The sequence below is a fragment of the Eleutherodactylus coqui genome, chromosome 7 (assembly GCF_035609145.1).
Source record: "Eleutherodactylus coqui strain aEleCoq1 chromosome 7, aEleCoq1.hap1, whole genome shotgun sequence".
Classification (NCBI taxonomy): domain Eukaryota; kingdom Metazoa; phylum Chordata; class Amphibia; order Anura; family Eleutherodactylidae; genus Eleutherodactylus; species Eleutherodactylus coqui.
This window is the reverse complement of record NC_089843.1, coordinates 114637980-114659376: the sequence shown is the minus strand read 5'-3', so window position 1 is coordinate 114659376 and position 21397 is coordinate 114637980. Positions and strand designations below refer to the sequence as shown.

The 21397-nt window shown below is 45.9% G+C and overlaps 1 protein-coding gene across 1 annotated transcript in view; it reads left to right on the top strand.

Moving 5' to 3' along the window:
* The window catches only part of CPE (carboxypeptidase E), a 72188-nt gene that overhangs the window by 21071 nt on the left and 29720 nt on the right, over positions 1 to 21397 (top strand). Inside the window, exon 2 of the mRNA XM_066573568.1 lies at positions 18500 to 18696. Within this exon, the coding sequence (XP_066429665.1) occupies positions 18500 to 18696 (197 nt within the window). The remainder of the gene's footprint in view (positions 1 to 18499; positions 18697 to 21397) is intronic.

Here is a 21397-nt window from a genome sequence, read left to right as displayed (position 1 = left end):
TGGAAAGCGCCGGCCCCTGTCCACGAGCAGAGAATCATTGTGATTCTCTGCTCGCGGCAGGCAATTTGCAGCATGCTGCAAATTGCCCCGATTCTCCGCGGTCAGCCTATCTATTAGACAGGGCTGACCGGCGGATATTCGGCGGCGGCTCCTGCTCCCGGGCGGCGGCTCTCGCGACGAAGGATACCGCATCGCCCGTGGACAGCCGACCTTAAGCTGCCTATGGTATAGAGCAGCTCAATTTTGATGCACCCCCCCCCTCTCCATTGCAACACAACCTCTATGTACTTGAAAGGTACAACCTATTATAAGCTATGCTCCAAAACAGACTTTTGTTGCAGCCTTTCCACAGGCTTATTTTGCCATGCCTTCTTTTCTGGCAAAGGAAACTACAGCTAAACCATACCTACGAACTGTTAAACAGCGAAAAAGGGGAAAGAGCTTGCGTCATGCTAAGTGCGCCCAGGGTTTTTAGGCCATGGTCCTTTCATGCTAAGTCACGACCTTTAGATCAATGAAAGTGATTACAGTGCATTTGCCTCCAGTGGTCACAGGTGATATCTTCTCTGGTGTCATTCTCTTCCCCCCCCCCTTTTCTTCTCTATCGGGCTCAGACTACCATATTGACTTCTCCTGGTCAGAACTTGTGTCTACAAAATTTGACACACAGACATCTTTGTCTCTTTACTTTTCCATCATTATTCGCTCTTTTTTCCAGAGAGAAATGTTTCCCATCTAAACAATCTCCCTACTGTAGTGACTAAGAACTTTGGCCTTGAAATGACACCAAAAGCATGTTGATAGCTACAACCTGCGGAACAAACAGAGCTTGTCTAAAACTGTACTGATTGAGTTGTTGTTGTCGATCGGCACTCACATGGGATGAGATTAGCCTGTGTAAGAGGACCCTTATGGTAGAATTACATCAATCCATGGAAGTGATGATCTGGCACTGCTGATATCTCCAATATTTCCTATTATAGTCTTGAGAGACATGAAATGTATGTCTAGTAGACTGTTGTTTTAGTGTTTCTTACATATTCCCTGCAAGCAACGATATTTATCATAACTGCATACAAGGATGGAAGACTAATGAAGTCCTGTCATGTATACCCAACCCTTCATCTATATCTGCTGCGCCGTCATGACTGCTGTCTTCATATATGGCCTTTGTCTAAACCTTTTGTTCCTGTTTTCTCTGCCCTGATATTCTGCGTGGTTGGAGGATATAGCGCTGGGAGGATACAAGCACAGTATTTGGTGTTGGTGTTTGCACAATGATAAAACTCCCGCTGTGGGAGAAATCTTGAAGCTGAAGATAGTTGCCATAGAGAAGTTTATCGTCAGGAGATCTGGGGCCTCGATGAAAAGAAATGGTATCTTTTGTAGTTGGCATTGCAGTATGGGAAATGTCCATTTAGTATTGTTTGCAACCAGGAAATTGTCAACCTTATCAGACGGAATCAATTTCTGTGCAGCTATCATACAACGGCCAGCGGTAGCCCGGTAGCGATGTTGTAGATATTTTATATTAGCGGGCCGGTAGATGTTGTAGACTCTGAGAAGTCGCTCAGTAGTCACTGGTCTTTCTGTTTCAGCTTACTGCCTGTTTTAGTGATTGACAAGTCGTTCCATTTCAGTCATTCATCTTTGAGCAACTGGCTATTTTCAATGAATGGAGGCGGCCAGAAGCGATGTCCGGCATGATCTGCTTCCATTCACTGAAGGGCTAGCCATCCTTTATCAGTGGTATGGTAAACTTCCATGCATAATTGGACATTGTTCTAACTTTTAATGCCCATTTACACAGAGCGATGATCGCTCAAAGATTGCTCAAACGACAGTTTGAGTGACAGCTTGGAGCGATCATTTTACATAAACTATTAAGTAGCTACTCAGCTACTTAAGAGCAATTAAGTGTGCAAACTAAGTCTTAGCTGAAAGCAGTTAAAGGGGTTGTCCCGCGAAAGAAAGTGGGGTTCAGCACTTCTGTATGGCCATATTAATGCACTTTGTAATGTACATTGTGCATTAATTATGAGCCATACAGAAGTTATTCACTTACCTGTTCCGTTGCTAGCGTCCTCGTCTCCATGGTGCCGTCTAATTTCAGCGTCTAATCGTCCGATTAGATGCGCTTGCGCAGTCCGGTCTTCTCCCTGGTGAATGGGCCCGCTCGTGCCAGAGAGCTGGTCCTCGTAGCTCCGCCCCGTCACGTGTGCCGATTCCAGCCAATCAGGAGGCTGGAATCGGCAATGGACCGCACAGAGCCAACGGTGCACCATGGGAGAAGACCCGCTGTGCATCGTGGGTGAAGATCCCGGCGGCCATCTTGCTAAGGTAAGAAAGAAGTCGCCGCAGAGCGGGGATTCGGGTAAGTACTAAACTGTTTTTTTTTTAACCCATCCCTTGTGTTTGTCTCGCGCCAAACGGGGGGCCTATTGAAAAACAAACAAAAAAACGTTTCGGCGCGGGACAACCCCTTTAATAGCCCGGGGGCTCCTATCTGCATTCAGATCCTTTGTTCTCTAGTGCGGAACAATGCTATCAACACTTTGGGGAGAACTGCTGATGAGGCTTCTCTCACACCAGCGCATATCGGCGGACCTTTTTCACTGTCAGCCAATATGCGCTGTGATCTGATGCATTGAATTCCAATGCATCAGATCACATGGGCGTATTACTGAGACGTAAAAGCGCCCGGCAAGGCCAATATAGCACTGGGCATTTTTACGTCTGGCCCAAAAGATAGTCCTGGCACTATCTTTTGGGTCAGAATACGTCTGCCGCTGCATGGGTTCCTATGGGTGCCCATAACAGTGGCCGAAGGTGGGAGGGAGTTTGGCAGCGTAGCTGCTCTCCTCCCTCCCCATGCAGGCTCATCTCTCATCTCCTCCCCGCTCGTTCTGTAGAATGGAGGGGGGCAGGGGCGGAGCTAAGCGCCGGCCCACCCCCGCCTCTTCCCATTAATGGCTATGGACAAGGGGCAGGATGTGGGCGGATATAAGCTAAAGCCCTCTCCCTGCCCTTTGTCCATAGCCATCAATGGGAGGGGTGGGGCGCCACTTAGCTCTGCCCCCGCACCTCCCATTGCAAGGAACGAGCCTGCGATGGCAAGGGAGGGGAAATGGGTGATGGCATAGTGAGCTCAGCGCATATACACCGGACCCCATGCCGTGTGATTGGGTGCACAAATGTTAGATTTGTGCACCTGTTCATGAGCTTCTACACCCCAGATGGAAGTGTATATTGGCCGGCCGTGAAAACGTTGGCCAATATGCGCTCGTGTGAAAGAGACATAAGGCTGAACGACGATTTTTAGGTTGGGCTGAATTTAACGATCAGCCAAGAGTGCATGATGGACGCACATTTACACGCAACGATTATCGCTAAAACCATTGTCTTTTAGCATTTTTTTTTTAAAGCGATCATCGCTCAATGTAAATGGGCCCTCATGTATGAGAAATCAATCCCAGTGATTTTATTCTACATGATTGAATGTTTTGCTCATTCCCGTTGGGCCGTTATTACTAAAACCACTCTCTTCTGGCTGGAGGTTTTTAAATATATCAGCCCACTTTTGCTGCTGAGTACCCACGTCATCACACATGGGCGTGTGCACAGATGATGGACCCTTTTTGTGGGCAGATTCATTGTTGCTATCTGTGCATGTGCTGGTCCGCAACCTTCTGGCAAAGTATGAGAAATCACAGTGCCCTGCGGGTGACCTGGGTACTCAGCAGCCAAGGTGGGTAGGCATATTCAAAAAACTCTGTCCAGGAGGGCCAACTAGGCCCGCCCACTGGACTGGACCACGGGTAATTGGCATGCAGCGTGGGAGATTTGAAAACATGTTTACTTTTGAACACATAACACAGTTATATATGGAAATTGCTGTAATTTCCTGGTCTCCTACTGTAGTTTGTTTACTAGGGTAGAAAACACAGAGAGGCTCCCTTTAAAGGGAATATATCACTATTTTTTTTAAAATTAAACCAGAAATAGAAACATTTTCCAGTTTTCTAATCGTTTTTTATTTTCTGCTTGTAGAATTTTTTATTCTGTTGTCTGTACATGATATGGGGGCGGCCATGTCTACTGAGCTACATTGAACAGCATGTAAGCATTCAGAAGATATGCTTTACAGCAGCTTCATGGGCCATCCACACAATGGACAGCAAGTGGCCCATTGACTTGTATGGGAAACTGTTCTAGACATGCCCTGTGCAGAGGTGTAGTCTCAGCTGATCACTTATAGTGAATGTTGGATCCTGTGTAAGGATGAGCGAGTATACTCGCTAAGGCACTACTCGCTCGAGTAATGTGCTTTAGACGAGTATCTCCCTGCTCGTCCCTGAAGATTCGGGGGCCGCCGTGGAGCGGTGGCGGAGAGCGGGGAGAAACGGAGGGGAGATCTCTCCCTCTCTCCCGCCCGCTCTCCCCTGCTCCCCGCCGCAGCTGACAGGTGAGTTACGAATCTTCAGGGACGAGCAGGGAGATACTCGTCTAAAGCACATTACTCGAGCGAGTAGTGCTTTAGTGAGTATACTCGCTCATCCCTAAGGCCGGCTTCACACGAGCGTGACGGGCTCCGCTGCGTAATATTCCGCAGTGAAACCCGTCACGGCGCCCCCCAGAGACCCCATACTTACCAGCGGAAGATAGCGTGAAGACGCTTCGCCGCCCACCGCCGTCGCGTCATGTGACACGCCCACCGCGTCACATGACGCGGCCGGCCGTGTCACGTGATGCGCCGGCCGCGTCATATGACGCGCGGCGGTAGGCGGGGAAGCGTTTTTTCACGCTATCTTCTGCTGGTTGCAGCGGGAGATAGCGTGAACGGACGGCTTCCATTGACTGCAATGGAAGCCGTCAGCGCGTACACCCGTGGCAAATAGAGCATGCTGCGGGTGAGGACGGGAGATTTCATGGTGCGAAATTCCGCGGTGAAATTCCGCATCGTGAGCATTGTGCTATTAGGTTCAATAGAACCTAATAGCAGGGGGCAACGCAGCAGATTCTTGCCGCGGATTTACGCGGCGTAAATCCGTTCGTGGGAAGGAGGCCTAATCCTGTGATATCTACATATAGGTGTTACCTCTCAGTGTAATCCTGCCTGTGATGTTAGTGGGATGACTGCTGCAAAGCTTTCTCCGCAGATCAAGCAGTATCAGACTAGTATAAAGGTGACATCAGCGCTGACAGTAGTCTCACGGACTGCTGCCTGGTTGTCTTACACAGGAGCGATATTCATTGGTTGACATTTTAGGGGCTTCAGAGCCAATTAAAGTTTTCCAGAGTTATGGTTTCAGCATATTATATTTTCCCCATACAATGGTCATACCGGAACCGACTAATATTGTATGATGAGCGTCCACCGCGTTTACATACAGTCCCCAAAAGTTGACTTTACATGCAAGGACTATTTGTCTATTCCCTTATGTAGGTACCTTTTTAGGCCACTCTCACACCGCTTTTTACAGCATTTGGCGCCGTGTTTCAAATGCTGTGCTTAACACTGTAAACGCCTCCATTCATTTCAATGGGTCTTTGCAGGCTGGCGTTTGAAATGCCGCGATTTTCGAACTGTCTGCTCTATTTTTGGGCATTTAAACACTTTTTAACACAACTTATCACCCATTGCAATGCTGGAGTGCGTTTTAGAGCGCAGCATTCTGCTAACACCTCTGTGAGAGCGGCCTTACATGGGTGACCCCGTACAACCGACACATATAGACTGTCCCTACAAAGAGGAGGCCGGGACGAGTGCGCCCGCTGCAGGAACATTTACCCGTCTGACCATTGCTGCTCTACTTGTGTATAGTGTCATCAGTGTAATATAATCTGTAGGTCATTATTTCCTACAGTGTTTATCAATAAAATAAATAGATTTGGGGATTTTCCCTCCTAATTATCTTTTCCTCTGATGAAATGGAAAGTGCGGTAATTGTCATGTATCACGCGTCACGGCCGGACATCCATTGGTGTTAGACCTCAGTACGGTACATTTTCCTGCACTAACAGGCCAGCTGTTGTGTGCCTAATGGGGCAGACGGAAGACGAGGCACCTTTGTTTGCCAGAGTCTGTTCCTATTATCCACCTACACGTCCCCGAGATGCGTCATCAGCGCCGTCTCCTGCGTTATAACGTCTCTAAATCATATCCATCTAGTCCTGCTGACGGCCGGAAACCACTGAAGCCGCATTACTGGGATTTATTGCTGTTACACTGGGATGGCGCAGATACACATGCCCCTATATGTCCTGCTCACATATGTCCTGCTCACATATGTGGCGTGTTTATTGCCCTGCCTAACCTTTATCTGTGCACTAATGGCAGAATAATAAGAATTACTTTCTAGGATTCGGGACAAGTTACAGAAAACTAACTTGCTGCGGATAGACCAGAATCACACGCCCGTGTTTGTGCTGCACACCACTTGGATGGCGCACATTGGCTTGTGTGGGTTCGTGGACCAGTGCGGATTTTGTGTGCGCATTTCTGGTAATGAAAAAAACCCAGATTGTTCTATTTTCCTGCGCATTTGTGTAGGGAAAAAGGACATACGGAACTAATTACACTAATTCGCCATCTCCCTGGCTGGGTCTGTCATTGCGTGTTTTTCTGCACACGCAAAAAATACAGTAAAAAACACAGAGGCGCATACAAAAACACAACGCCTGATGCGCAAATCTGTGGCCCAAACGTGCATGTAGCTGAGGCCGACCGTCTAGTGCCACAGGACCGGCTTTCAACAATTTTTTAAATGTGATCCATACTAAATATTAGAAATGCGGAAGTAACTCTGTCTGTGAGCGGTCGGACCGCTGAAGCCGCTGTGATGACATTTGGGGAAGCGCCATGCAGCGAGGTGGAGGGCAAGGGGTGACCTCATAAGCTATGCCTACACAAATGGGCAAACGTCGTTGCCATACGTATGCCATTGTTAACCCCTTAAGGACCAGGCTGTTTTGTAGCTTAAGGATCAGACACTTTTTAGGGATTTAACCCATGTGGCGGTTTTATTGCCCTATTTTGTTTCCTTTAGCTATCAACATTATTTTTACTGCGTTTTTTTTCCGTGACATATAGGGCGATTCTTTAAATATCTTTTTCACTGACCTTTTTTTTTCCGTTTTATAGTTTTATTGGGGGTAAAATGCTAAAAAAAAATGATGTTTTTTTAACATTTATAGTTTTTTTTGTTATTTAGTATATTTATGCTAAAATAAAGTACAGGAATGGGTTCCTCTATTTGTTTTGGACATTTTGATATATAGTATGTATGGCTTTGGTTTACAGGGCGCATACGGTGACAGTTTTTGTTAGCGTCGGCTTTGTGTTATTCTCTTTCTTATGTATGTATTGTTTTATTCTGGAGTTTTGTTTTACTGATGTATATAATTATGTTTTTTACTATCTATGTCCCCCATGACGACATACAAGACCTCTGGGGGTCATTCATTTTTTTTTTTTACACTTTCCCACTGTAGCTGGGGGCATCCATAGTAGCCCCAGTTGCCGGGAGAAACAACCCATGTAGTGACATTAGTCACTGGCAGAGCTATCCAGGGTCTAGTGTGACCCTCCAGCCCTGCTGCAGCAGGGAACCTCGGTGGTCACATGACCCCCCAGACTCTGGATGTGAAAGTTACACTTCTGCTTTCACTTTTAGTACACAGTGCACATTGAGCACTGTGTACTCAGGGAAGCAGAAGGCAGGAAGAGTTAAATACCCCTCCTGCCTTCTGCTCCAGGTTATCAGCTGTCACTAACAGATGATAACCCATTCCTGCCTCTGATTGATTGCAGAGCAGGAGGCTTAAAGCACCGCTGTAATTTTACTATCGATGGTGCTTTAAGCCCAGGACCAGGTGCCGTAAATTTAATGTGCTTGGCCCTTAATGGGTTAAGCTAGCTGTGATTAAAACTTGAACGAAAGACACATTAACATGAATTGAGATTTAAAAAAAATAAAAATAAAAATCTGTGTTGCCCATAGCAACTAATCACAGCTCTGCTTTTATTTTACCTCAGCAGTATATGAAATAGTAACCAATCACAGCGCAGCTTTCATTTTACCTCAGCAGTATAAGAAATGGCAACCAATCACAGCGCTGCTTTCATTTTACCTCAGCAGTATAACAAACAGCAGCCAATCACAGCGCAGCTTTCATTTTGCCTCAGCAGTATAACAAACAGCAGCCAATCACAGCGCAGCTATCATTTTACCTCAGCAGTATAACAAACAGCAGCCAATCACAGCGCAGCTTTCATGTTACCTCAGCAGTATAACAAACAGCAGCCAATCACAGCGCAGCTTTCATTTTACCTCAGTTGTGTAAGAAATGGTTTCCTTTTGATAATGGTATTTCCTTTCCGTTTTTTGGCCTTACACATGTTTTTCTCCTGCACAGCTGTATATGGCGGCTCACGTGTATACAGCCCACAAACCTTTATATCCTAGCAAAACACGAGACGACCAAAACCGCCCAGAAGTGCGCTGACAGCAGATCGCAGATACATTCCTTCCACTGGTTCAACTTTTGGGATATATGTGGCATTGTAAGCCAATGCATCAGTGGGGCGACATATGCCCGTGTGAATGAGCCCTCAGGCTGTACACCGCTGAGGCCAGGGATTGGCTGCAACCACCAGCAAGCTCTTCATCTCTTCTCCTTCCATCTTACAACTGCCCATACCAGGGAATCGTGGCTATTAGAACCAATGGTTTCCTATGAAAATATTCCGATAAAGGAATTTTAGGCGTGCTGGAAAGCGCCACGATCGAGCGCATGTCTGCGAGGCCCCATTGAAATCAATGGGAGTGTTATACCATGCTAATTGCGGGGAAACATGGAGATGTGAGAGTGGCCTGACAGGAGCTTACAGCGGGACATCTATAAAGTGACCGCGGGACATCGGACTGCTGCCAAGATCTCAGTTTCGCCCCCGAATTCCCGAACAGCAGTGCATTTTTTCAGTCGCTCATCGGCATTGTTTCAACGCTGATACAGCTAGCGACTCCAGCGTGGAAAAGTTGTCCGTTCAGACAGTTTTTCAGCAGCTAAAGTTACGGGGTTTTTTTGCGCAGCTATCAGCTATGTTAATTCCATGCCCATGTGCACAAGCTCTAAGGGATGTTTGACTGTGAGTGCGAAGAACCAGACTTAGGGAGTGTGTGCAAAAACACGTGTGACATATTTGTGCCATGAGCATCGCACATTTGTGCAAGCTTTAGCACAGATTACTGTACTTTGGCGCTGGCTGGGCCATTTCAGTTGGGCGTGGGACACAGCTGTGCACCAAGTTAAATGGGAAATTAAGCCTAATTAGTTCCTTATGGAGCCTTTGGTGCGCAAATGTGCACGAAAAGTATTCTGCGTTTACTTTTTGAGTGCAAACCCGAAAATGTGAATGTACCCAGTGAAATAAATTCTTTGCGCGCAAATTTTGCCACCCAGACAGATACCCAGATACATTCGTAGGAAGTCGCCTAACAGATACCCAAATCTGTATTATCTATGCGTTATTGTAGTACTAAGGCCTCGTTCACATGCGCGACACGGCATCACTGCCAGAAAATTACAGCGATATCGTATTGCTGGACCATGCGCTCCTGCGGTTGCATGACTTTGTAGCACCACATGCACGGATTTTCGGGGGTGGGGGCGGGGCTTGAAATATAAGCACAAAAATAAACTCTAGCGGCAGAAATTTTTAAAAAATGTATACGTCACCTTAGAATCGCTGTCCAGGGCACCGCTGCAGCTTCTTCCCCATCCCCGGCACTGTTCTTCATCTCTTCTGGTCTTGGATTAGAACTCCCTGTCTCCTGGAAGCGCTAGCTGTGATTGCCTGATGACTAGTTCATCAAGCGCTGGCTGTGATTGGCTAAGTGTCAGCCAATCAGAGGCAGCACTTCCAGGAGGCGGGGATTTTTCATTTCCCATCCAGAAGAGATGAAGAAGAATAGTGTCGGGGACCCGGGGAGAAGAAGCGGCCGGGTTGACAATACTTCTAAGGGGATGTATACTTTTTAATTTTTCCCTGCAGCCAGGACTTAGGTTATGGCTATGACAGTAGGATTCCCAACTGTCAAAGTTGCATCGTACCGCATGAAAATCATGTTTTCGTGCGATGCGATGCAACAGAGAGGAAGGCTCCATAGGGAAACGTGGGCTACAAAACCTCACGAGTCGCGGGCATATCGCGGGCCCATGAGGTTTTTGTGTCAGTATGTCGCATACCCCAAAACATTGAACGTGTGAATTAACCCACTGGCAAGCATGAGCTGAACGAACAATTTATCGCATTGTCGCAACGCAACAAAATCGCGTGACTTTGTCGCCTGTGTGAACTAGGCCTAAAGATGAGACCTTTGCATTGTGAGTTCTGTGTTCAGCGTTCTTACACTGGGATCGACTTGTCTTTTGGCAGCCAAACGAGACAACTCTTACAACCGTCCTTGCACACATCGGGCGCGGCGGCGTTCTCCTACCTATCAGATGACCCTGTTTATGCACTTTAGTATTCTCTGTATAAACTAAGCATTATTCTCGGGTTCCTGCCCGCTCCCAGTGAACAGTGTCATTGTAGAAGGGCGTCTGCTTCATCCCGATGACATTTAATGGCCCATTCTTCCATTCGTCACATTATTTATCTTGTCACTGCCAAGTTACAGATTGGTAATGTGATTCTCCCTGTCTCCTGTCTTTGAAGTTTAATATACAGGATAATACAATATTCATGTATTCACTGATGCCTAGGCCCACATTATCTGGCTCTCTAGGCATTAGGGCAGCTGAAGAGTCACCGGGCATGAAGTGACCTATTGAGTTAAATAATATGGACTGAGGAAGATGAAACATCACAATGGGTTTTATAGGTGAAAAGATGTGGCGACTCCGTGACCTGTATGCATCGGGGGCTGCAATGCACAAGTGTCACATTTAAGTGGTCACTGTCGTTTCAACAAACGTATGTTAATCTGATAGCCAATGTGATGAAAAAGTAAAGTTGCAATACACGTTATTTACCAAAAATAACATTTTTCTGTTTGAAAAAAAATGCTCTACTAGTGGTATTCCTTCCTTCTAACTTGCAGTCCACTGCTTGTTGTCAGGTGCTTCCTGTCTCTAGTAACAGATGGATTGCTGGAAGTGGAGCGGAGTTGAACTAGCTTAAGAGAGCTCAATGTATTACAATGTATCACCCCCTGTCCTGCCCCTCTACTAGTCAGCTCAGCTATGACTGTCAGACAAGTGTGTTATGCCAATACTCGCAGATCTGCCTGTTAACACTGAGGATCTCCTGCATCTACTAACAGATCTCATTGTAGCTGATAACACCGCTCTGGATTGCTCGGATTGATTAGTAGTAGTTGCTGACAGCCACAAACAAGTATCATTACTTTATTGAGCAATTACAGGTAAAATTGTGTATTTTGCCACAATTATTGCTGTAAAACCATGATTTCACTGCAAAGTGTCATTGCATCATAATGATACTAGTTAGTGACTGTCAACAACTTCTACCGATGGGTTTGAGCAGTGCAGAGCTGTGTCATCAGCAAGAGCACCATGAGATCTGTTAGTAGACGCAGGAGTCCAGCGGTGCTGGCAGGATGATCTGACAGCTACTGGTGACTGGGACAGTCGCTCCCTCCTCCATGTTTTGTGCTTCTTCTCTTCATTCAGTGTCTCAGATCAGGGCAATACTTCCATCGCAGGAGGCAACTAAGGAAGTGCCAGCATGTACGGTACAATCAGACATCTCCCACAGGGTTATGTTCCTTTTACATGGGACGATTATCAGGCCAGAGCATTCCACTGAATGCTCGTTCGCCCGACGATCAGGCCTTGTAGAGGAAGCAAAGATCAGCTGGCGGGTGAGCAAACATTCGTTGGTCAGCTGATTGGCTCATTTAAATGAGCATAAAAATGTTTGCTGCTCGGCTGCACGTCTTCGTATCAGCATGCAGCCGATCAGTGACAGCTCTATGGGGGCGAACAATCATGTTTATCATTGGTCGTGCGCATGGGAAGATGATTATCAGCTCTTTGTACATGGAGGTGAGGAGTGCTGACAAGCATGCTTATTGTTGTTAGTACGCGGTTGTTTGTACGGTCCGATTATCTGCCCGTGTGAAAGGACCTTTACTGCCCACTGAAAATAAGTAGATGGATTATAACTGGACAGCAGCTATGCCCCTAATCACAGTATCAAACTGCTAAGAACCACTTGTCTGTTTTGTGTGTGTGCTTCTAATGCTCCGCCCTGGGTGACATCATTGCTCCGCCCACTGGTGACGTCATCGCAGGTCCTATAGTATATATAAAACACAGAGCCTGACCGACAGAAGAAAGAACAAAGTTAGGGATCTTAGAAGGGGAGGACAAAAATAACACAATGAGAATACAACTAAGTCGTTATTATGTCAGACACAACTCAGCGGTCCAGACAGGAGACACTGACCTACCTCCAGCACAGAGATCTGGTGGGCTGAAGGACCTGTGGTTATGTCACTGCTATGGGAAGAGCCATTCTGTAGTTTGGTAGAAAGTACTGTATAAGCCGACAGAAACTACCAGGACCTGTGATGATGTCACCGTCATGTGACTACCTGTGTGGGTGAAGTCAGGGATCACATAACCAGGGGCTCATCACTGTATCCTGGAGCTGTGTGTGTCATTTGTGTAAATCAGGATGGATGTAGCAGAGCTGTGTGTGTAATGTGCTATGTGTGTGAATCACGATGCATGTAGCAGTGGTGTATGTGTAATGTGATGTGTATGAATCAGCATTTATGTAGTAGAGCTGTGTATAATGTGATGTGTGGGAATCAGGGTGGATATAGTAGAGCTGTGTGTGTAATGTGCTGTGTGTGTAAGGTGTGGGAATCAGAATGGATGTAGTAGAGCCGTGTGTGTCATGTGTGGGGGTTAGCATGGATGTAGTACACCTGTATGTGTAATGTCTATGCATCAACATTGATGTAATAGAGCTGTGTGTGTAATGTGTGGTAATCAGGATGTATGTAGTAGAGCTGTGTGTGTAATGTGGGAGAATCAGGATGGGCGTAATGTCTGGCCATCAGCATGGATGTAGTACAGCTGTGTGTGTGTGTGTGTGGGGGGGGGGAATCAGGATGTATGTAGTAAAGCTGTGTGTGATGTGTGGGACTCAGCATGGATGTAGTAGAGCTGTGTGTCATGTGTGGGGTTCAGCATGGATGTAGTACAGCTGTGTGTGTAATGTCTATGCATCAACATTGATGTAGTACAACTGTGTGTGATGTGTGGGAATCAGGATGGATGTAGCAGAGCTGTGTGTGAGAATCAGGATGGTTTTAATGTCTGGCCATCAGCATGGATGTAGGAGAGCTGTGTGTGTGATGTGTGGGAATCAGGATGCATGTAATAAAGCTGCGTGTGATGTGTGGGAATCAGCATGGATGTAGTATAGCTGTTTGTGTTAGGTGTGGGAATCAGAATGGATGTAGTAGAGCCGTGGTGGTCAGCATGGATGTAGTACAGCTATGTGTGTAATGTCTACACATCAACATTGATGTAGTACAGCTGTGTGTGCAATGTGTGTTAATCAGGATGGATGTAGTACAGCGGTGTGATGTGTTGGATCTGTATGGATGTAGTAGAGCTGTGTGTGTGATGTGTGGGCATCATAATGGATGTACCATGTAGAAACACTGGTACTATAATTTCCCAATAATTACTAGTTACACAATAAGAGCTACAAGCCTAGGTATACTTTACATAAGTAGAATATAAAGAAAATGTAGCTCACTTGTTCAAATCCAGTGTTAAAGTGGTATTCTAGGACATTTTAACATTTTTCTATTGATGACTGATAGATCATCAATAGATGATTGTTGGGGAGTTGCTGCTCAGATCCCCATCAATCAGCTGATTCCTGGGACTCTTGTCACTGCAGTCAGCGCAGGACACAGAATGCACTGACTATAGCACAGTGGTCTGAATTGGTACTGTAGGCATAGCTTTCATTGGATTCAGTAAGAGCTACACTGCAGTACCAACCCAGGCCACTGTGCTATGGTCAGTGCATTCTGCTTCCTGCACTGCCCACACGGACAGTGGGGTTCATAACAATCACCCATCGATGCCCTGTCGATCAGCAAAAGAAAATAACTTTAAAAGTCTCAGAATACCCCTTCCTTTAACTTTCTTTTAAACAGCGGTTTTTATGTACGGGTTTATTGGCAGATCTAGACTATTCCTTGATATACATTTAATAAGTTACTTTACCACTGGATCTTATTATAATCTCAGGCATTGGAAGGATGTTACAATTACATTTAATGAAATGTTTCACTCCAGTAAAAGCATCAGGAGAGCTGTATCCTGCGGCTGGGGACGTGTACCTAAGCATCAGAAAGCTTTGTTACAACATCTCCAATACCGCTGTCACCTGTTACATTCTCTCACATCTTCAGCAATGTTGTATCGTCTCTGTAGATGGCATACAACTATAAAAATCCTGTATGGGCTGCCCATGGGCTATTATCTCCCAGTAAGCACAGAGTAGACCACAGCCAGGGCCGCCCGTCCAAATGTGGTTCATAGTAAAGGTGCATGTGATCTGGAACGGGACAAGTGCTATTGGCGTTCAAACTATTGCTTTATGAATGTCCCCACCCCCTCGGTGCCTGGAGTTCACCATCATAGCTGTCAGATGGGCAATCTATCATTTAACTCCTTAGTGACAGAGCTTTTTTGCTTTTTTCTATTTTCGTTATTTCCTCCTCCTTTTTAAAAAATCGTAGCTCCTTTATTTATCCATCGATGTCGCTGTATGAGGGCTTGTTTTTTGCGGGACGAGTTGTAGTTTTCAATGGTACTATTTATTATACCATATAATGTACTGAAAAACTTTAAAAAAATTCTAAGTGGAGAGAGATGAAAAAAACCCGACATTCCACCATCTTTCGGTGCGTCCTGTTTCTACGGCAACACAAATGACCGGATATCTTTATTCTATGGGTCAGTACGATTACTACGGTACCAGACTTGTATAGTTTTTTTATAGCTGTAGTACTTGTATTTTTTTTTAAGATATTTAATTTTTTAAAATTATTTTTTGTGTCCATTTTCTGCACACAATAACTTTTTTATTTTTCCATCGACATAGTTGAGTGAGGGCTTATTTTGTGTGGTACGTCCTGTCATTTCCGTTGGTACCATTGTTGCGTAGAGTTGACCTTTTAATCGCTTTTTATTACATTTTTTCTCGGAGATAGGGTGACCAAAAAAGTGCATTTCTGGCGTTCTTTATTTTTTTTTTCAGACCACGTTCATCGTGCGTGGTAAATAATGCATTAATTTGATAGATCAGACTTTTACGGACGCAGCGATACCAAATACATATTTTTGGTTTAATATTTAGATTTTTTAATTGCAAATATGGCAAAAGGGTTTTTTTTTAAACTATTCTTACTTTTTTTTTTTTTTTTAATAATTAGTAAAATTTTTTTTTGTTCTTATTTTTATACTTTCTTTTAACCCTCCTAGAGGACTACAACCAGCGATGCTTTGATCGTTCCTGCTTTTTGACAGGCAGTCTATCAAGCCACCCCACAGGGATGGCTTGATAGGCAGTCTGCTGAGGCAGCCCTGGGGCCTTTTAGAAGGCCCCCAGCTGCCATGACACCTGCACGGATCCCCCAGGAGATTTAAAGGGTTAATAGCCGCGATCAGCCGTACGGCCGATCGCGCCTATTGCCCGCGGGTGTCAGCTGTAATAAACAGCTGACACCCGCGCTGTATGGAGGGAGATAGGGCGCTATCTCCCTCTATACACGTCCTTCTATAGTAGGACGTAAAAACACTATTGGGCCGTCACTAAGGGGTTAAAGAAGACTTGCTACATCCTTTGACAAGCAGCAGGTGCTGCATACCTTCACAGCCACTGATTCCCCAACGTTTTTGCTCTAGTCTGTTTGCCCACTTTGGTTCTGGTTACTTTCATAGCCCCATGCTGGTCCACTGTTAAGTGAGCAGTCTTCACCGCCCAGTGTCAATGGCTGATGTGATATTGGATTAACATTGGCATCAGCGTCACCGCTCGTTCTCCTGGCATCAGCACTAACCTCCTGAGCGCCATGATGCTAAGAGCCCAGGAACGTGATGCTGCAGCGTCTTATTGGCTGCAGTGGTCACCTGACTTTTATCAGCTGTCATAATAAACATTTGGACTGTAGCAGGGCTGCAGTACTGGATCGGCGGAGGGGTAAGTATAGCTCAGTTTGTTATTTTACTTCAATCGGCTGTTTTGAAGTAATGCTGTCTGATAACTGGACAATCCCTTTAAGTCACTCTCAAACTGTTTATTATTTGATGCTCTTGCATTGATTTATAGAAGTTGCCTCCCTGTAAGATTGATGATAAATACTCAGGCAAAGTCATCAATGGCTGATCGGTGGAAGCAGACCATTCTGTACATTGTGCAGTACCCAGCGAGTCCTTTTTGTGTTAGTAATGCCTCGCATCACTTCAGGGAAACCCTACATCGCACTCCTGTGCACCTCTCACACCGTGTGATGCTTTGCTGCCCCACTGAAAACAATGGATGATGCGTTCAGAGGGAACGCCCAAAGATAGGACATGCAGAATGGGGTTCATATCCGTGCAAGATTTGTACGACTTGCAACACACAAATCTTGTGCGATTTTCTCGGCCGTGTGAAAGTGGCCAAAGGTTACATGCCCCCAAGCATTGGACAACACTTGGGCACCCAAACCATGTGCTATCCGATGTGCTGGACACTGTACATGGATGTGTGCTGTCCTCCTCCAAAAGTCAAACAAGAATAAGATATACCAGAATAGAACCCATTCATTTCAATGGGTTTGCTCTCATAAGCATGTTTTGCAGGCAGATTTCATGAGCACGAGAAAGAGTAGGAATTGCTGTATTTTCCTGCATTTTGCGCAGCAAAAATTCCATAGAAGTCAATAGGTGGTGCGAAAATAGACAAGGGGAAGGATGTGACTGCGCAAAATGCAGGGTAAAGAAAACATCTGCTAAACTGTTCTCAACCTTTTCCTCACCCTCACCGGCTTTCTTCAAGGGAGGAGGCGGGATGGGGCGGAAGCTTGTATGCTAAGCTCCCGCCCCTTGTCGCAGCCAGCAATGGGAGTTTCGGAGCTTAGCTCCACTCTGCCCCCCTACCATTGCAAACAGCCGGCAAGGGGCGGAGAGGAGCAGGGAAGGGGGTGGGAGCTTAGCAGTCACGCTGCTAAACTCCCTCCCACCTTCCTTCTACAGCAGCTGTCATTGGCTCCCATGACAGGCTGGGCGGGCGCTTTTACGCCGCAGAAATACGCCCATGTGCACTGATGCATTGTAAACCAATGCATCAGAGGGGCAGCGTACATTGGCCGGGCGTGAAAACCCAACCGATATACGTGTGCATCCAGCATTATCCTCATAGCCATGGGTAAGAGCTGAGGTGTTCAGACTCGAAACACTTAAAGGAGATGTCCCGAGGCAGCAAGTGGGGTTATACACTTCTGTATGGCCATAATAATGCACTTTGTAATATACATTGTGCATTAATTATGAGCCATACAGAAGTTATAAAAAGTTTTATACTTACCTGCTCCGTTGCTGGCGTCCTCGTCTCCATGGTGCCGACTAATTTTCGGCCTCCGATGGCCAAATTAGCCGCGCTTGCGCAGTCCGGGTCTTCTGTAGTCTTCTATGGAGCCGCTCGTGCCAGAGAGCGGCTCCGTGTAGCTCCGCCCCGTCACGTGCCGATTCCAGCCAATCAGGAGGCTGGAATCGGCAGTGGACCGCACAGAAGAGCTGCGGTCCACGAAGGTAGAAGATCCCGGCGGCCATCTTCAGCGGTAAGTATTGAAGTCACCGGACCGCCGGGATTCAGGTAAGCGCTGTGCGGGTGGTTTTTTTAACCCCTGCATCGGGGTTGTCTCGCGCCGAACGGGGGGGGGGTTTAAAAAAAAAAAAAACCCGTTTCGGCGCGGGACATCTCCTTTAAGAAGCATTCCCTGTCTTTTATTTCTTGCTCTTTCATTGATTTTTTAATTCCATGGATTAAAAGATAATTTTGCGATTTAGTTTTTGAGTGCAGGAAGATCTTCTCAGTTCTCTAGCAAATGTCGCACAGACTGGTTTCTGCAACCATTTGCGCCTTAAACTGTTGCATGTTGACCAATGAACCTGCCCCACTCTTTCTATCCGTACTTATAGGCATGTTTTCCCAAGGCATACAAAGGCCATACTAATACTTTATACAGCGTTGCAGTTTTATAAAACATTCCCCCTTAGAGAATGCTAAACTAAATCTACTACTGTCAAAACATCTATTCTACAAAATGTAATATTTATCCAAGCGGCAATCAGAAAAACAAATATCATACAATGTGTTCAACGTGATAAGATGGAATGTGCTACTGAATAGAGAAAAATGTACTAACATCGGCGATCTGATGTCTTACAGGTGAGCCTGAATTTAAGTATGTGGGGAACATGCATGGGAATGAAGCTGTGGGCAGAGAACTTCTCATCTACTTGGCCCAATATCTCTGCAATGAATACCAGAAAGGCAATGAAACGATTATCAACCTGATCCACAACACCCGGATACACATCATGCCTTCCATGAACCCCGATGGGTTTGAAAAAGCTGCTCAGCAAGTAAGTACAAGGGTAAAAAACATAAAGTTGTGTTAATATTGTTGTATACCAAGGCTGCTGCACACTGGCGATCGCCATATCGCCACGTGAAAATTGCAACTTTTTTCCTGTGATTCTTGAGTGTTAAAACTGTTTTTTCTCTTGAAAATTTCACGGTTAGGGTGCATTGACACGACTGTATATAGGTTGGATTTTCACGCCCAGCCGATATACGGCGTCTCTCTCTGCAGGGGGAGGAGGCTGGAAGAGGCGGGAGCAGTGCTCTGAGCTCCCGCCCCCACTCTGCCTCCTCTGCACCCCCTCTCCGCCCCTCTGCACTATTTGCAATGAGAGGAGGCGGAATGGGGCGGGGCTAAATTTCGAGAATCAGCTCTGCCCCCGGGACGCCTCTCCTCACTGAAAATAGTGCAGGAGGGTGGAGAGGGGGCGGGAGCTCAGTGCTCTTCCAGCCTCCTCCCCCTGCAGAGAGAGACGCCGTATATCGGCTGGGCGTGAAAACCCAGGCGATATACGGTCATGTGAATGCACCCTTACTTTCGTTTTTCTCCAGCGCTTTTTTCAAGCAATTTTACCACGTTTGTTTAACGTGAAAGTCAATAGGACTTTCTGATGTTAGAAACGTGTCGGACAAAAAACGCAAGTTTGTTCATTGCAATAAAAAGGAGGCACCATAGGAAAAGATAGGAAATTTAAAAAAAAGCACAAAATGCAGAAAGATAAGACATGCCACGATTTTGCAGGATGCAGGAATAACAATTTTCTGTCATTTTTTTTATTAATAAAAGCTTGTGTAACCGCGTTTATTTCACCTTAAACCACTGAGGTGCCGTGGTCAGCAGCAACAACTAGGTCATAGACTCAATAAGCAGCTTAGGCGCAGAGGAGTGATTAGATTAGCAAGTGCTCATCTAATCACTCCTTTTCTAGAGACAAAACCCCCCCTATGCAACAAACAAAGAACAAGTATGCTCTCTGATTGATAAGGATGTGGGGTGATAACATGGTCAAAAGTCCATGTTACCCCTTTCCCTTGGATGATCTGAAGCCCTAGAGACACAGGCATGAAAATGACAGATTGTCTGTCTCACCCTGCTCGTCCCACTCTCTCTTCTGCAGGGGCTGAAGTACATGCAGCTCCACTGAGACTTACTCTATCTCCCTTTAGAATGGGATTACGATCTTGACTTTAAAACAAGCTCAATATTGCTGCTCCAGTTCCTTTGTAGTTGGAGATAGAGCTGTTGGGATACCTCTCTCTTTCCACCAAACGGTGCTGTGGCTAAACTGGAAGGTCCTTTTTTCTATGCTTAGTAGTTTTGTCTGAATGATGATTGTGTGGTTAAAGGGGTTTTTTAGACTTTTATTTTTTTACTGATAACTAGACATTAGCAAGTATACTCGCTAAGGCACATCACTCGAGTGAGTAGTGCCTTAGCCGAGTATCTCCCCGCTCGTCTCTAAAGATTCGGGGGCCGGCGCGGGTGACAGGTGAGTTGCGGGGGGGAGAGAGGGATCTCCCCTCCGTTCCTCCCCGCCCCCAGCCGGCCCCCGAATCTTTAGAGACGAGCGGGGAGATACTCGGCTAAGGCACTACTCGCTCGAGTAATGTGCCTTAGCGAGTATACTCGCTCATCTCTTCTGATGACGTTCCCTCAGGATAGCTCATCAATATAAGATCACTAAAGGTCCGACATCCGGCACCTCTGCCAAGCAGATGTCTCCAGGAGCCACAAATTGCCGCAATTAGTGTAGCGCCATACATCCTTTAGTGGCCCGGAATGGTATTGCAGGCTTTCTCTCATTTATTTCAATGTAACAGAAAAATGCATACTGTCCGTGTGGAGTATCACATTTATAACCCAATGTACCATTGCAAGTTAACTGATAACATGTGAAGTTTCAGGTGGCTGCATAGTTTGTCATCAGCATTGTATGAGTACATACAGAAGATGTCATATGTTGAGAGCAAACAGACAAAGTGCCTCAGGGCAAACCCAGAGAAAAGGCTGCAATTCTGAAGTAGCAGCTGAATGGTTGCCGCTCAGAAGAGGCTCATGACAGCTTAGCAGTCGTTGCGTTTGAAGATGTCCCATTCAGACTGATTGCCCCCAGCACCCCGGCAAACAGAGGATTGCAGGAAGCCAAATCTAGTATTACAAAATGTCTATTCAGATGACTGGCTGGCCTTGTGATATAGGGATGGCTTATGCGTCCCCAGTTGTCCCATGTAAAGGACCTTTACTTTCGCTGCCCTAACAATGCTCTATGCAGCTCTGTCAGTGGTGTTATGGCAGCGTGATCTGATGACACAAACAGAATACAAGACACTAACAGATGTCGTATTTGAAGCAAATCTCATTAAACTCAGTGTTCTTTATTCTTCCTCTCATTTCCAAACAATCTCGCCTTTCCAATGTCATTTTTGTGTTCAGTATCCAAAACTCCTGTAAGATTAATCATGTCTCCACTACAGAAGCTGAAAACGGTTATCCATGAGCTTTGTACCTACTGATGGATCTGGCTCACAATGTGTCACCCAGATTGATACAATGTATCCACTTCTCAGCTGAGCAGGACTAGTTACATACAGGTTTGCTGCCTGTCAATATAAACAGGATGGCGAGGGACTGAAGAACAAAGTATACTAGAAAGCTGATTGACTTTTCATACAGTAATGAAGTTTATTTCCATAAACCCAGAA